Source organism: Lonchura striata, chromosome 1 (assembly GCF_050655825.1).
Source record: "Lonchura striata isolate lonStrDom1 chromosome 1, ASM5065582v1, whole genome shotgun sequence".
NCBI lineage: Eukaryota > Metazoa > Chordata > Aves > Passeriformes > Estrildidae > Lonchura > Lonchura striata.
Window position 1 is genome coordinate 69,928,508 of NC_140703.1, and position 16,557 is coordinate 69,945,064.

Below are 16,557 nucleotides of genomic sequence, written 5' to 3' on the forward strand. Positions count from 1 at the left end.
TGACTCCTCCTGTACTCCACTGCTTCACCAACACATGTTCCTTCCTCTTAATGGACTGCTAAAATAGAGGCAAAAAAGCAAAACCCACAGAATCATGCTGGTTTCTTTCCTGTGGTTATGTCTTTTGGATGTGTTTATCGTTACACACCGCAGAAGAGTTCCTCCATCGGAACATTAGAAAGAACCATCTCCAGTGCAGCGGATGTGCCCTGCTGCTGCCTGCTTGCCTTGCTGACCCCTCATCCAGTTTGCCTGTGCTTGTTGCTTGACTTGCTTGGGCACATGGACTTCTTCATGTTCAGTGGAAGGGTATTTCCACATAATCTTTGTCAATCCACCCTCTGAGCTGCAAAGAATTACAAAGCCCTGCTGTCTGCATTGCCTGCTTCTAGGAGGGGAGGTGGGAAGGACCACAACACACCTCAGCAGTCACAGAGTGGCCGAGGACATAATTGTGCTGCCACCGCTTTCAGTTTAGATCAGGAGACAGATGTGATGTGCAGTGCCTGTAAAGCAGTTGTGGTGCCTGTTCTTTTGCCCTTACTACAAGTGCTAGAAGGAAAGGTATGGGCAGAACACTTCCTAAATTACCTGAATCCTCTCGAGGCACCTCTACAGGGCTGCTGTCTGAGAGGAGTGAAGGGCTGGTCTGCAGGATGGCCTTGGTGCATATCTTACTTGGGGTTTTTTGTTTGACTGTTTTTCAGGGAAAAGCCCATATTAGTAAGGTTCTAAGTATAAAGTCTACTAAAGCAAGATCTTTCACAGTCCCTTAGTCTGTCACTGATTCAATCAGAAAGTCACAGATACCCAGGAATGCATAATGTTTGAAATAGAGAGCCAACTTTGAAGTCCCATCTCTTTGACTCTCCTCTTGTACTTTCTCTGTCCCTCAAGGATACCCAGTCAGGGAGAGAGTAAGCGGTGCTTGAACAACTTGCTATTATTCCCACAAACACAAGACCTTTTATCCTGTTGGTGTCTAGAAGGCCTGACCCATATTGGAGCTGTCACTGACTCCCAAAAATGTACTATCTGAGCAAATTTGGCTGGCAAGAGGGGGAGTGACATGCTTAAAGTCACTCAATGTGGCAGTACAGAATCTTCACAGATCACACTTATAGGGCCACTTCTGTTGTCCCCCAATTCTTTTCCCAGGCATCATACAGATCTATCTTCTGAAGTCAGAAGTTTTGAACTATTTTGGGACAGAGTACAAAGTAAAGAATTACAACCCCTGCAAGTGACAGTGTCTTGCCAGGGGTTGCCTTTGCAGTATGAAGTCTTACAGAGGAAAGGAAGACTCGAACTCTTAGAATTAAGGGGAACAACTCTGTCTTAATTTCCTGTGGTTTTACATGAGATTTGTCCACAAAGGAACCATCTGTCACCATCTGCTTAATTTTCTTATTTTTTTTTTCTTGGACAGTTTCACAGTCTTGGTATGTGAATGTGCCTATCCACACCCCTCTCAAAAGGCCAACTCATTTCTTTAGCAGACACGTACCTTGTGTGGATTTTTTTTGGGTTTTTTTTGTGTATATTTGAGTTGCAGTGCACTTTTCATCAGCACTGCCTTTCATTGTTGAATGCTGGTCTCCAGGAGCTGCCTGGAATAAGGGATAAAACACCAATTGCACACACAGTTTCTGATAACTTGGGTCCATAACAAAATGCAGAGCTCTTCATAAAGCAAGGCAGCTTTAGAAGGGGCATTTGACATGATGAAGGAGTTCCCTTTCTCAGAGTGCTTCCAAGGTGGCAGTTATTGTTTGCACTGTGAATCTTACAGAAACTTTTTTTCATCGTTAAAACTACAGAATTTGGGAAAAAAAGAAACAAAACATTAAAATAATTTTTAAAAAACAAACTCAAGAAAAACTTAGAGAACAATGTGAGAATGAGAAATAAAAAAATGCAATGTACAGGCCCAGACTTGAAGATCTGGGGTGCAAAACAATTAAAACGGTAACATGAAAATGTAGTGTATCTACAGGGAATCTGTAGAGGGACTCTTCTAACTGTAATGACAGGACAACAGGTAATAGGACAAGGAGTAATGGGTACAAACATAACTAGGGAAAATACAGATATTGGGAAGAAATTCTTTGACCAGAGGGCAGTGAAGCATAGGAAAATATTGCTCAGGCAGGCTGTGGATGCCCCAGTCCTGGCAGGGTTCAAGGCCAGGCTGGATAAGGCCTTGAGCAACCTGGTCTAGTGGCAGGGTGGGTTAGGACTAGATGATCTTTGAGCTCCCTTCCATACCCTTATCATTCTATTCTAATTACTTTTGTTTGTTTGGAAGCTGTCCAAGAGGCCAGCGCGGGCCCAGCCGCGGGATCGGCGCTCGCAGCGGAAGGCAGGGGCTGCGAGGGGAGCGCCAGACCGCCCCCGAGGGAGCCGCAGCGCCGGGGGGAAAGCGCCGATTCGCGCGCAGCTCGGGGCGTCTCTGCTGGCCCGGAGGGAAGCGGCGCCGCCGGCCCCGCGGAGGCCGCTCGGAGGCCGCTCGGAGCCGCCCCGGCCGGCGCTGCGGGAGCCCGGCGGGGCCGAGCGGCTCCCGGCAGGGCGGGCCGGGCCGCGCAGGGCGCAGGCTCCGCCCCGGCGGCGGCGGGCCCCGGCCGCCTACAAGCCCCATGGTGCCGCGCGGGGCGGCGGCGTGTGACGCGCGGGAGCGGGGGCGGCGGAGGCGGCGGCGGAGGGTCCGTGTCTCCCCTGCCGCGTCCCCTCGCTCGGCTCGGCGGGCGCCATGTTGGCTTGAGCCGAAGATGACAGGGGGCGGCTGCGGGCGAGGATCGCGCTGAAGGAGCGGCACCTCCGGCTCGCAGCGCGGCTCTCGGGGGGCGGCCGGAGCTGCCGGCGGACGAGGCGGGGGAGGGAGGGAGGGCGGGCTGAGGAGGCGGCGGCGGCGATGCGAGCGGAGAGCTGAGGCTGCGGGAGGCGGCCGCCGTCGAACGCCCCCCGGCCCCCTCCGAGCGCCGCGGGGGAGGGCTCTCCCCTCCGAGCGCCCTCCCTCCCTCCCTTCCCTCCCGGCCCGCGTCCCCGCCGGGCGCTGTTGGATGCCGCACACCGCCTAGGGGGGGCCGCAGCCCGGCGTCCTCCCCAGCGGCCCCGGGCCCACCCCGGCCCTCCCGCCTCCCTGCCCCGCCGCCCAGGGCAGGAGCCAGGAGCCAGGTCCTGCCTGCGCGCCCGGGTCGCCTGCGCCGACTGAGGAGGTGACTTGGACGCACTATTATCCCGTGTGAATCATCCCGTCGTCATTTGTCGAGGCTGGGAAAGGAGGCAGAGGGCGAGAAGGGGGGAAAAGCCCGCACACAGCTCATGTGGCGGTGTAGTCCTGCTGCCTGGTCTACCTGGCACCGCTGGTGCTGCCGCCGCTGCCGCTGACAGGGATCTGCTGCCATCTCTGGTCTCCCGCTGGCTCCTCCGGTCCAGCCCGGCACCGCTGCCCCTGGATATTCCTGCTCCTCAGCCGGCCGCCTTCCCCACTGCTTGCCGGGCACCTCTTTCGCGTAGGGGACGTGGAAGCTGCTGCCTCCGATACTGACACCAGTTTTGCGTTCTTGAAGATCTCCGGAGGGCTGCTTTTGGTGCTGCTGCTTTTTGTCTTTTTTTTTTTCCCCCCTTTTTTTTTTATTTTTTTAAAGTTGATTTTAAGCCATTTAGGGTAACATCAAAATGTCCAGCAGCGTTCCAGCTGATATGGTGAGTGTTGTACTGCCTATTTAATAGTTATATTACAGAATAACGTTTATTTCAGCCTGGTTTTGACAGAGAACATGGAAATAAGAGGGGCGTGGGAAGAAAAAAAAGGTCTTGGTTGAATATTTAAGGAACATAAAGTTCCCAGTTAATTGCCTTCCCCCTCCCACTCCAGATGCTGGTTCTGCTTCGCTTTTTGGTGATGAAGTGGGAGATCTGCAGCGTCGCCTCCCGTGTTGCGAGGGAAGGGGGATGCCAGACTCCCGTACCTATGGCACTCAGAGTGGTCACGCTTGGGTCGTGTAGCACTGCTCTTCAGCTCCGTGGAGCATTTTTTTTTGGGGTGGGGGGATAAAAGAAACAGAGTATTCGGGATTAATTGCCCGACCCATTTTTTTTTTTTCCCCTTTCTTTCTTTCTAAACCTCTTAAACTTGGTTTGTGTCTTGCCAACGCGTTGTCTTCCGATGTTGGTGGGAAGTTAATCTCTTCACTTGCTGCCTGCTCAAGAGCGAGAGAGAAATTTTCATGCACTTTATTTTCATGGCGAGGTCCTTTGTGCACTAGCTGCAATCTGGACATTTTTCAAGGGCACTCCTAGTACTTCTTATGGCGGACTGTAGTTCAGCTTGTATTGGGTACTCGGCTCGATACATTTAAATCAGGAAGGTACAGCAGATCATTAGAAGGTAGGGTGAATCAGGTCTGCTAGGTAATCTTCCGTTCAGCACGACTTTCTCCATTTGTGTGTATTTTCATAAATCAGGATATATTTTCGTAAGTCACTTAATTGAAAAAAACACCCACGAAATTGTAGCTACAGTTTGGTATGTTAATTCTTTATTCTTGTAGCAGAATATTTTCACATATCTCCACATGGCTGTTCACATTTAAAGGTGCTGTTTTTTCCTCCCCAAAAGCAGAGGACTTGTCTGTGCTTTTTTATTTTTTAAATTTCAGGATGAAGTTCTGTTTTGTAGGTACAACCTGCCCCAGTAGTGAGAACAATAAAACCGAGTAGCCCTTGTTTAAGTCATTGATGCACAGTTAATTTGGTTATGTATGGCAGCTGGGCTGTTGAAATAATAGTATCTGTTTAGTTGCTTGCTTTTTGTATTTCCTTCACAGCTTTTGTACAGCAGTCACAGTGAGTGAATTTTGACCAAAAAAAAAAAAAAAAAAGCAGAAACAGTAAGGTACAGAGGATGATCAAACAGCAAGTTATAAGCTTACGGGTTTTTTCTTTTCTTCCCCCTGCCTTTCTCAGATATTATAAATAAGTGTTGCCTCCCCTGGATGAAAAGAGTGGTGAAAGGATTTAAACTCAGAGGCAATAAGCTCCCCAGCTATCAGTTTTCACGTGTTTCTTTTTAGTGTGTCTCTCTCTGACTGTTAGAGCCTTTTGAGCCCCCTTCTCTCCTGCATGTGGCTGTCTAGCGTTATATCACAGAAATCCTCGCCTGGGCCGTGGAGGATTAGGTGCAAATCTCTCAGTGCTGCTTTTTAAGTTGCCTGGAGGAGTCCCTTGACTGTGACATGAAACACACTCCTCCTCCCTGTCACCCTGGGCTGAGCTGCCACCTCCGTGCTCCTCCTAGGGCCGGCCTGCCTGCCTGAGACTCCCGCGGCTGCCACTAGGCTTGTAATGCTTGACATTTGCTACAAAGTACACAGATTGTAAGATAGGCAAAATACAATTTTTTCCGTGAAAACTATTTCCTTGTGTTGTTACAGTGTAATGAGAGTACCACTGCTGGGGGTAGCTGGGCCTGGTGCTGCTCTGTTTATTCAAATCAGGAAGAAGCTTGTTATACATAGTGGTGTTTAAATACTGAGTCATTACAAAAACATTTGAATGAAGATGTTACCAGTGTTGGTAGAATTTAACTAAATAAATAGATATTTTCTGGCCTGTCATGGGATCATTTTTCTCTTAGTTTCTGCATTATTAGATGCAGTTTCTCTTGGAAGTTAGAAGTGTGCTGTAGAAATTCCAATTATTAATTACAACTAATAAATATTACTTTATGAAAGGATTGAAAACTCATTTTTGGTTTCTTTTTGTTGCCATCCTCCATATTTGAAAGGAGTTTGTTTAGGAAGGAAAATGGGATTGCCATTCCTTAGCTATTTGAAGAGAAGCCCTTACCAGGCTGTCACCATGTTTATATATGTTTTTATTTAGTGTAGGATTTTGCAGTTTGCATTTCTCTTACCCACCCACTGTGTAATTTGCATTTGCAAAAAATTGATTTCCCATTTCTGTAGGAGCTGGCAGCAGTGTGATAGAGTGACATTTTATGAAGACTCCATTATACTTAGTAAATCTGCTATGAATTACATAAGTATTATAATAATAGTGTTTGAAACTCTTTATGTCAAATTCGCAAACTAACCTGCTCATAATAATAATGATATAATTGCTGCTTCTTAAAAATGTGTTAATTTGTCTTCCTGTCCCACCTGTGGGAATGATCTGGTATAAATAAATTAATAGTAAATTTTCTGATTTCCAGTAAGCTTCAGATTTCTGAGTTGACATAATTTGACCCAGTGTCCTGTTCTCTGACATTGAGTTGACTTGTTTCCAGAGCTACTGCAGTTTTTACCAGCTAACCATTTCAACATCACTTCCTAAATAATTAACACAGTACTTTATCATTTGCATTCCACTAATAAATTGGATAGTGACACACCACATTCCCAGTGTTGTAAGTTTGTGGTGCATTATTCCTTAGCAATGTTTCCTTATTGCTTAGCATTATTCCTTAAGCAATGGCTTAAAACTCCACTCCTGGAATTAAACCTGCTAATAGTGACCTCTCTACCTGAATAGTTTCGTTAACTTTATTAGGACTAGATGTGTCTGGGGCAGTTCTTGAAGACTAAACTGCATATCTAGAACCTAATTCTGCTCAATTTTTCACATATGCTCTGATGACTGTAGTGGCAGCAGGGCATCTCTGATTATGTTCAGTAATTTAATCAGGTAATTTATCAGTTTTACCATTTGGTAGCAGTTAGAGTTTGATTGTGAATAACAGCAGGGCTGTTTGCAAGTTATATATCTTTTGTAATGATAAATAGACATGCAGTGGTTTATGAACTTGTGAAATTAATCACACTGGCTTTTTGAGTGGACCGAATGCAAATGGTTTGATATTTATTTAAACACTCTAGCTGACAATTTTAAAGTAAGCTATGAAAAACTTACGTTCAGTCAAGAAGTTCTTACTCAATTGAACAATCCCCTTTATTTTAGTGGCGTTTTCATCAGAATCTGGGGAGCTTCCTTTCTGTATTCTGTATGTCTGTGATACTTCTTATAGTTAGAATTCTTCAGGGATTTTAGGAGTCCACAGAAAGCCACCTGCATGACTAAAATGTATTAATGGTGTCCACTGTTTCCTGTAGTCTCTGTGTTTTATGTCGGTATGAAAAGGCTCTGCCAGCACTTCCTTTCTGGGCAGTTCTTTGCGTGCCCTCTAGGAGATCCAATTCTTTTTCTGTCTGAGCAGTAACACAGGGTAATGCTTTTGGCTCATGGTGGGGTTTTTATTGTTGGTTTGTTGTCTTGTTGGGTTTTTCTGCATTTGATAAACAGCAAAGTGTTGGAATCTACCAAATCATTAAAGGTTTTAATTTTAATGTGCATGGCTCTTCAATCTATATGCTATACTTAGGTGGTATGGGAGAGATTATTTTTGAGAAAATGGAATGTTTGGTGCACAGCATTTGCAGACATAGAAGAGCATGGAGTATATGATCTAAAATGGTTATGTGTGGTCAATGTTAAAAGGGGGCAGTGGGTGGAAGAAGAATAACAAATAGAAACCCTACTCAGTTCACTCCTGGTTGGAGTTAACATCTTTAGTGGAAATTTGTATATGCATCTTCTTCAGAAAATTTAATATAGAATGTTGATGAATAGTTGAACATATATAAGGACATCCTTTTTAATGCATATTAATGGAGGTTGACAGTGGAAAAGGATGGACAGAAACTGATGCTGCATCAGGAAGGGAGTTTTGGCATCCAAGAATAAGGTTCAGATATGAGAGACTTAAAGGAGTAGTTGGTTGTATGGCAGCTGAGTTTAGTTGTCGATCATTCATTTTGAAAAATTATTTAATTTAAGAATAATAGGTGCAGTAGCATTATAATACACTTGGAACATAGAAAGTAATTTGTTCACTATAGCACTTTAATATATCAGAACAAAATGTGAGAAGTCCTGCATCTCTGTTCTTCTGTTTTAACTGCTTTTCCTTTTGCCTTCAATTGCTCTTTTCATAGTTTTGAAAATTATTGTATTCCTAGTAGCCTTTGTGCATAACAGGCTTAAGTTAGTCCCTTATGTTTTTGTAGCAATAGAAGTATGATTATTTCTCTGTATTTTTGTATCACCCACATGTTGAAAGTTCTAATTCATTACATTCTCTAATAAAAATAGCTAATTGAGTTTTTCTGTATGGGTATTTTTTTTCTTCCCTTTTTTTAAATTTTTTTTCCACAATTGTTTGCTGATTATAGCAGAAATTAGTAGCCTATCTTTTGCCATTCTCAATGTTTGATTTGCGTTTGTTTTTCTTCTCTTAGAGAAGGAATTCAGAGTGGGATATGTGTTAGAAGAGCTTGAAGAAGCTTCTTTCGGACTCCTTATATATTGAGCCAATGTACAAGCCAGTTGAGCCTTTGTAGCATATTGCAGTGCTGCTTGTAATGACATCAAGAACCTTTCTCTGTTATCTGAAGCATTGGCCAGGAATAAACTTACTTAACCTCATCCTCGGTGTGTATATATTTGGGTATACTCCAAAATTACTTGTTTTTATAATTTCTCACACCCACCTTTTTTTTGTTTCACAGATTAAAACTGTATCTAACAACTAAAAAGAAACATCTTAGCAACCATTGACATTTTTTAGGTACGCCACTGTAGGAGAAACTTCGTAACATACTAATATATCTGACATATTCTGAAACAATGTTTGAATGACCTTCATCTCATTTTCTTTGGGGATGAACAGCTGTAACCTGTGGTTGGATTGATCCTTATTCCTGGTTGTGGTGCAGCTCTATACTACAGATGGAAGTATAAGCTGATGATATAAACTGTTCCTTCCTTCCTGCCACCCACCCTTGTTGTCATTACCTGAACTGGTTTCTTTCTGCTTTTGTTGTCTAACTTCATGAAATTCTGGAGTGGATATATACTGAAGGAGATTTAACTCCTCCCACTTTGGGAATGCTGAGAAGTAGCTGCTGGCAGGTTCCAGCAGGACTGAGAGGCAAAAAACAAATGTTGAGTATATGTGAGTGTAGGAAAATGATTGTATCTACAGCAGGAATGCTCAATTCTGCATATTAAAAAATTAGCAGACATCATCTGGTAACTGGACAGGTCAGTCAGGGCCTGAATGGGAACAAGTTGCACCTCTCTGATGTGGAATAAGGAAAAAAGTCAGGTATCTGTAGTCAGTGTTTCACCGTGGGGCTTGTGACTGCTTTGTGTGAATCTAAACCTAAACTTTCGATCATTCAAAGCCTATATCTTACTCCCGTGGTTTGGCTTAAGGCTGGAGCAGGAACTTAGGCTGTCTGAATGTGGTCCTTGCAGTGGTCTTGGTAAGAAATACTTTCATGATACTATGAACAAAATGAGTAAAGGCATGCTTTACTACTTTTTTTAGTTGAGAGTTCCTCCTAGGTATAACTTTTGTGAATGTTGAAAGCCATAGCCATGGTATTTGTAATCAGTGGGATTTACTTGTTTTATACTTCTGGCCAGTCAGTTTTGTTACTCAGTAAAACTCAGAATGTAAACTTTTGGAGATGTCTCTATATCTGCTTATGCAACAGTGAGCAGAATGGAGACTCTCAGTTCTAGCACTCAGCCTGCGAGTGCTACACTAGCTTGCAGGAATCCAGAAATAACTGGAATGTAACTAATCATTCTTGTGGTTTTATGTAAAAGAGATAATTCAGCTTATTTTCAATCTCTTCCAAGTACAGCATTGGATCCACTAGGTTGGTTATTTCGTATTCTGAATATGGTGAAAACATTGTTGCTGATCTGTATTCTTTTTCACATTGAGTCTGCTTTTCCAGCAATTAATTGAGTCTACTAAAGTAGCAAGCCTTTCCTGACACAATTTTGCATGGGTAAACTTTAGCTCATTGTATTAAAGGAATATAACTGTGTTGTTTTCATTTTAAAAACATTGGAAAATGAGCAACATGCACTTCAATATATGAAAAGAAATTTGAAGTGGGAGAAAAGTAGCTCTAAAAGCTTTCTAACAATGTAGATAAATTGTTTAGGAGGTCTGGTTTTGAGAGCAATACTTAAAAAGTTAAGATCTTTTTATTTGTAGTTTTGCTGAACCTGAGAAGTATAGTTCTGCAGAAATACTTAAGTGTTGCAGCTGACAGCTCTTATATATTTGTGGAAATTTGGTGTATTTTGTGGTCACTAACTGGGACTGTGTTTAGCTCCTTGACAGAGGATAAATTTATTGCTGCTTGTATACCATCCACAGTGCAGACCTTGTCTTAATTTGTAGTAAGACTCTGCACATATGGTAAAATGTGATTAAAAAAATTAATGTACGTTCTCCACAGATAGAAACTTCATGTAAAATAATAATTTGTCAGATTGCACAACTCTGGCACTGCCATCAGCGTCTTGGAGTTTATTTCTTACTTTCTGTAAAGAAATTTGAAAATAGCTTGCCAGTGACAGGATTACATTTGTGGGTTTGTTTTGGTTTGGCTCCTTACTTAAAATTATTTGAGAAATTCAGTTTAGAGCTAAATGGAAGGCTTGTGGCAGAGTTTAGCTGAGACTTTATTCTATGACACTGTTGTTATGGAGACAGAAGCAAGCAAGAAACTCCTTGAGTTTTATGTATCCCATAGAAATTGGCCAAGTAAAACCAGAGATTCTGTCTGGGAGTTTGGTAGGTTTGTTTTACTACTAACAAGAAATCTGTGCCTTAGTGGGATGGAGATGCCAAAATGATAGTTGCTGTTCACACAAGGAATACAAACTAGAATAGTGTTGGTGTCTACCTGCTGTGGTGGTTTCAGCCTCTCTTAGGGCTGGTATGATTTATGTCAAGGGCTTGGAACAAAGGTGATCTTATCCTGGGGTGCTTTTTAGCTGCAGCTGAGGGTCTGGATTTTAGTCTGTGACTCTGTGGACAGTTTGCATGGAAATGAAAGCTAAGCTCCTTTTCTTTTTTTTTTGTTTGGTTTTTTTGGGGTTTTTTTTTGTTTTGTTTTTGCTTTTAAAGGTAGTCCTTAGTTCTTCTGTAAGCTCTTTTTGTGGTCTTCATTATGCAATATTAACTGTTTTATGTTGCATAAGAAATTATCTCCAACACTTGATGAAAGTGGGGTACCAATTTCAAAATAAACAGAAGGAAACTATGTGTGTTCTTCTTTGAGACTGAAAAGAACACTGTATTTCATCTCAAAAAGAACAGTACTTCACAGCCATAACTGTAGCGCTGGTTGGTATCTCCTCAGCAAAATTGTGATGTTGTAATGCTCTGTGGTTTGGCGGAGATCCACATCACCATAATCTGTTTCTGATACTTAATATATGCTCTAGATGATCCTACCTAATCTGTCCCCAGATTCTGACATATGCTTTTAATATAGAGAAATAATGGAATAGTGATAAAATAGTGAAGTGCAGTGCTAGTCAAAAATCTTTCATAGCTGAAGTTGTAAATTCAGGATTCTCTTCTTGAAAGTAGATTAGTGCCAATCTGTATGTGAATATTTGTGGCATATACTAATAAGTCTCAGAAAACTTACTATAATTTACATTACTATGGAATAGTTATTCTAAAATAGCATTTCTTTTCAGCATATCTTTGAAGATTACATATTGTGCAAGAGTTTTTAGGCATGCTTGCCTTTTATATGCTATAAGAGAGTAACTAAAACCTTTGTGTGCTTTTAGAGTCTGGAATACCTGGTTGCAGTATTTCTTTTATTTATAGAATTCTTATTTGAATGGGTAGTAACATCAAAATAAAGTTAATTTTTGAAATAGTGCTTGGTGGTTGTATTTGTTGCACAACACATTACTTAGGGCATATTACGTGTGACTATTTATGTCATTTTGCCTGTGAATTTATTTTTAATCTGTGCATCATAAAAGTTGTTTGGTGTGACAGGAAAAACTTAGCTCTCACTTCTGAATCTAGGTTATTGATCTGTGATGCAAAAAAACTCTATTGGACTTGCAAGTTTTAGTGATTTATTCTTTGCACGCTTGTATAGGTATTTTTTTGGCAATAAACCCCAAAAGTGCAAAAAGCTTTATTAAAACACTTTACATGTGGGGAATAAATACACATTTGCGAAGTCCATATGATTCAGTGGTAATGATGTTAACATGAAGTCCCAACACAAAATTAGTAACTTCCATAATAAGTAAGTAATAAAAAGTAATTAGTACTTAATAAGTACCCATATTACAGTTCATAAGTGGAGTAATGTTTGACGTGAATATTTAAAGATTTTGTACCAAAATGTGCTGTAATATGTATGCTTCATGCTGCAGATTTCCAAGAAAAGGTGTTTTAGAGTCCACCTGTATAATTTAAACACATATTAAGTATTTTTGGTAAGGTCAGCCCTATGCAAGTTCATTTCAATCTCAAGAAAGTAGCAAGGAAATCTTTTATCTGAAAATAAAAAGGAGATTTTGTTAGTGGGCATTTCTAGTGTTCTAGACATAAGGCAGATTTTTGAGTGCAATAGGTTAGGTCTGGCACCGAGACAACAGTTTGTTACTGAGGTATTTGACTTTGCTCTGAGGATCTAATTTTCATAACTAATGACAAGATAGCTAGTAGTTTTTAATAAAGTGCAACTGGTTTGATTTCTGTCTGCTTACTGCATCTAGCTAGTATATTTCTGGATGAATCAGGATTTCATGCAAGTCTGCAAATGGATTTTTTTTTTTTTTCAAATTGCATATGTTTGAAATTATTTGGAGGTTAAAAATAGCCATCGTAGTGGGTGGAATGCTTGGTAAACTGTGAGCAAGGTTGTGATGAGACCTCTGGTGAAAGAGGCAGCAGGTATTTGCAAAATTGTTTTAATTTGGAGAGGATCGTTTTTGAATTGTTTCTTCTCTCTCGGATGGGAGAAAGTGGTTCAAGGGCTAGCCAGGGAAATCCCTACGGAGGGCTGCAGTGCAGTTGTCAATACTTGTTCCAGCATTCTCATGCAGGCACTTGATGATCCCAGCATATGTGCTCCTTGCACTTAACTGCAGGAGTAAGGAGTGGAAAGTTTTTAAGGGTGAACTTTTGGTGGGGGTGGACTCCAGAAGTGCAGCTGTAACTGTCCCTGAATTAACTATGAAGACTGAAATACCTCTCTGCAGAGCCTGGCATTTTTAAGCTAGATTGTCTTTCAGTGCAGATTTTATGGCTTTCAATTTTATCTTGTCTGTTTGACTGCTTTGAATGTGGTGTGTGTACCATTGTGCTATATCATACATGGAAACACCATATTGGGGGAACTCCAATGACTTTCTAAATGAAGTACAACTGGTCCTAAATATCTGACTGTTCAACAATATTTATCCATCCTGTGGTGTAAATGCTTAACTGTCTCTCTTCTTCCAGAACCATGTGCTTTTGCCCTCCCCTTATTGAGCACTTCCTCATTGTTCAGATCAGTGTCTTATCTTCCTTCACTGTTCAAACTTTTCTTGGAAGATAGATCTTAATTTTCAGCCTTCCTGTGTCACTAGTCTTCTTAAAAAGTACTTAATAAAAATCCATCTATTTTATCTATCTTTTGGGGAAGAAAGTTATTATTTATCAAAAACTGTGGATGTTGTGGAAATGTAGTTTCACTCAAATATACTCTTATGCTAGATAACTGCAGCAGAGCTGCAGGGAATAAAATCTTACTGTTTGAATTGGAGGAGTCAAAATTCAAACAAGATCAAAACTTTGTTGTAGTTTTTTGTGGTTTGTTTTTTAAATTACATTTCTTATTTTAGTTAAATTCTGTTGAAATTTCCCAAGTCAGCTTTGCTCTGGTACATCTTCTGTGCCTGTCAATCTCAGCTGTCCAGAGCAGACTTTACTAGCATTTCAGTTAAGCCAGCATGCTCTGTGCTGATGTGAAGGATTTATTTCAAAGGGCTTGTTGACAGTGAGTTAATTAAAATCAGGCAAAAGACAGTAAAATATTTACACATAGAGAAATGCTCCCAAGAACATTTGGAAAAAGGTTGTAACTGTATTTGTTAATGGGTTGTAAAAAGCAAGTTTTGAGGCTAATGCATATGGGGAAGCTAGTTTTTAGGGTTATGTTAGTATTTCTTAACGCTCTTACTATTTAAGAATCACATGGTTTTGTTGATGTGTTTTCCTTAATCTTTCAATAAAGTAGTAATTCTGAGCTCTTGATTGTCAAATATTGACTTAATATATCTGTCAATTTTCATGTTCCTACTTTTTAAATAGCATTCCCTCAGTTTAAATCTGGAACAATCTCAGGAGAAGAAAATAAATCCAGAGTAGTTCCCAGTCTTCAAGGACATGGGGATTTAGTTTTATTCTTAAGTTATCTTCTTTAAATTCTGTATTATTTTTTTTTTCGGGAAATGAAATGTAGGAAAGACAGCTTGCCCTAAGCATAGAGCACAGAATGATTATCAGTCAGTGCCTTTATCTCCAAATGTGCTGCTTGGTAAGTTTCTAAGTCAGCTTTAAAGAAGCCCACAACCAACAGAGAAGCACCAAAGTGCATAATTCAGTGTGCTGAGTAGTGCCAGATAAGGCAGAGTGTAGGTAAATAGTTTGCTGCCTTTCATACTTGATTCTGCTCCTGCATGTCTGCCCTGACTTTGGTGCTTAAATAAGTGTTCTAGGTTATTAATTTAATTTATAATGAACTTGTGGTTTGGAGGTGATTTTGTTCCACTTTATTGTTCTCTAAAGGAAAGGAAAAAAAAAAACAAGAAGAAACTTCTTGTTTTATCTTGAAATTCTTAACATATAGAAATGAAGACCATTTGAAGTACAGTTTTGAAGTTGTTTATTCCTTTCTTTGACTAGGTGTTGTTTTGCAGGAAATGGAAGATAGAGAATTATACTTGAATGTACACAGCATTTTCTGCTGTGTTTTGTATCACATCATAGTTTTTCTAGTAAAATCTGATTGTAGCATGTTCCAAAAAATGGAATCCAGTTTTTAGGAAGACTCACAGCTCTTTGTTGTAGCAGTTTAAAATTTTCTATGCAGAAATCACTTACTCAAAATCCAAAAATATAGTAATCTTGTATTTTTGTCCTGTATTTAACTTTTGGATACAGCCAGCAGTTATTTTGTGGGGCTCTGTTGGCAGCTGTATTGGCTAACCCCTCAAGAGTGTCTGTGCAGCCATTGAGATAGGGAAGAGAAGTCTTTTGAATTGTTTCAAAGTAGTTCTTGCTGGGTGGCTGGATAACATGGCATTCACTAGGTCAGTGTGGGCATTTTGGAGTAGTGTAGCAGTTTGTAGGATGGATGGTGGTAGCAGCTGAAAGGAGTTAAAGGGAAAGGCAAATCATGATTACATCATCGTGTAGTGACAAAGGTACAGACACTGAACATATCAATGCCAAAGCCATCAGGCTTATTTATGGACAGTAATTTGCTGTACAAACACAACGGGCTGCAAGAAACAGTCAAGGAATTATAATGAATTTCTCTTCCCATGCATAGGTTTTACTTGGAGTGATTTAATTCCATTTAATTAAGCTGTTAGTGTGTCAAATGATAACAGATTTCTGATGAACACCCTCACTGTTCCTCTGCCTTCCAGACACAAACATATCCAAATCCATCACTTAATATTTGTATTTTAATTATTGCTGCTGAGTGGAAATAGAAAAGCAGTGTGTGTTACTTTGCTGGGTAGAAAAACTGTTGAGAAGTGTCCATGTAAACATTATCTCACCTTTTGGCAAAAGTAAATCTTACCTTACCAAACACAGGCTTTACAGCAATAAAGCTTTAGTCACATGATTCAGTTGCCTAAAGATAGCATCCAGTGCCAGTGTGCACATGCCAGCATTCCCAGGATGGCCAAAAAGGGTAGGCAGCAATGACACATGAGCTGCAGGAGACCCATGCCCTGCAGGAGATACTGCTGCTCTGGACAAAGGGAATATTTCACAACACCTGGAAATAGCACTAGATGTATGTATTTTGGTAATGCGTTTGACCTGTTGGGGCTTTGTAAAACCTCATTTCTCATCCTTTTATATGGGTTTTTGGTAGGTTGGCTTTTCCTAGCTTAAATTTGTTAAGTAGTGTTTCAAAATCATTAAATGGTTCAATTTGCAGGTTCTACCAGCTTTCTTTCCTAGAGAAAGCTCTCACATCTACAGGTGTGAACACTCCAAAAGAAATAAACTTTTCTGAGTTTCGAAATACATTGCTGCCATTTAAGTTTATCAGATCTTCTCCTAAGTACAGCAATGTGGAAATATTGTATAGCTGCTTCTGGTGGTAAAGAAGGTACAGTGTGGTTGCAGATATTTGCTAAGTGTGATCTCATCTAAGCTGTTGCACACAGCTTATTAAAAAGAAGACAAAGGAATTTTATATGTGTTATCACAGTAAATTTAAAAGTAATCTAAGTTATCAAACAAAATTGGGTTAATTTAATTTGGGGTAATTTGAAGAATTTTAAAGGGCATTATCCCTTCTCATACAATCTGTTGTATAAAGTTGGACTTGAATGGTCTGTTCTAAAAATGACACCAGAAATGTGGTGTGCTTTTGCTTAGGTATATAATCACACCTGTGGAGCAGGAGAGAAAGA

General features: G+C 40.7%; 1 protein-coding gene across 1 annotated transcript in view; it reads left to right on the forward strand.

Annotated features, from left to right (window-relative positions):
* Nucleotides 1-3,036: 3,036 nt before the first annotated feature.
* Nucleotides 3,037-16,557, forward strand: part of UBL3 (ubiquitin like 3) — a 55,472-nt gene continuing 41,951 nt past the window's right edge. Inside the window, exon 1 of the mRNA XM_021541967.4 lies at nt 3,037-3,705. Within this exon, the coding sequence (XP_021397642.1) occupies nt 3,679-3,705 (27 nt within the window). The 5' untranslated portion in view covers nt 3,037-3,678. The remainder of the gene's footprint in view (nt 3,706-16,557) is intronic.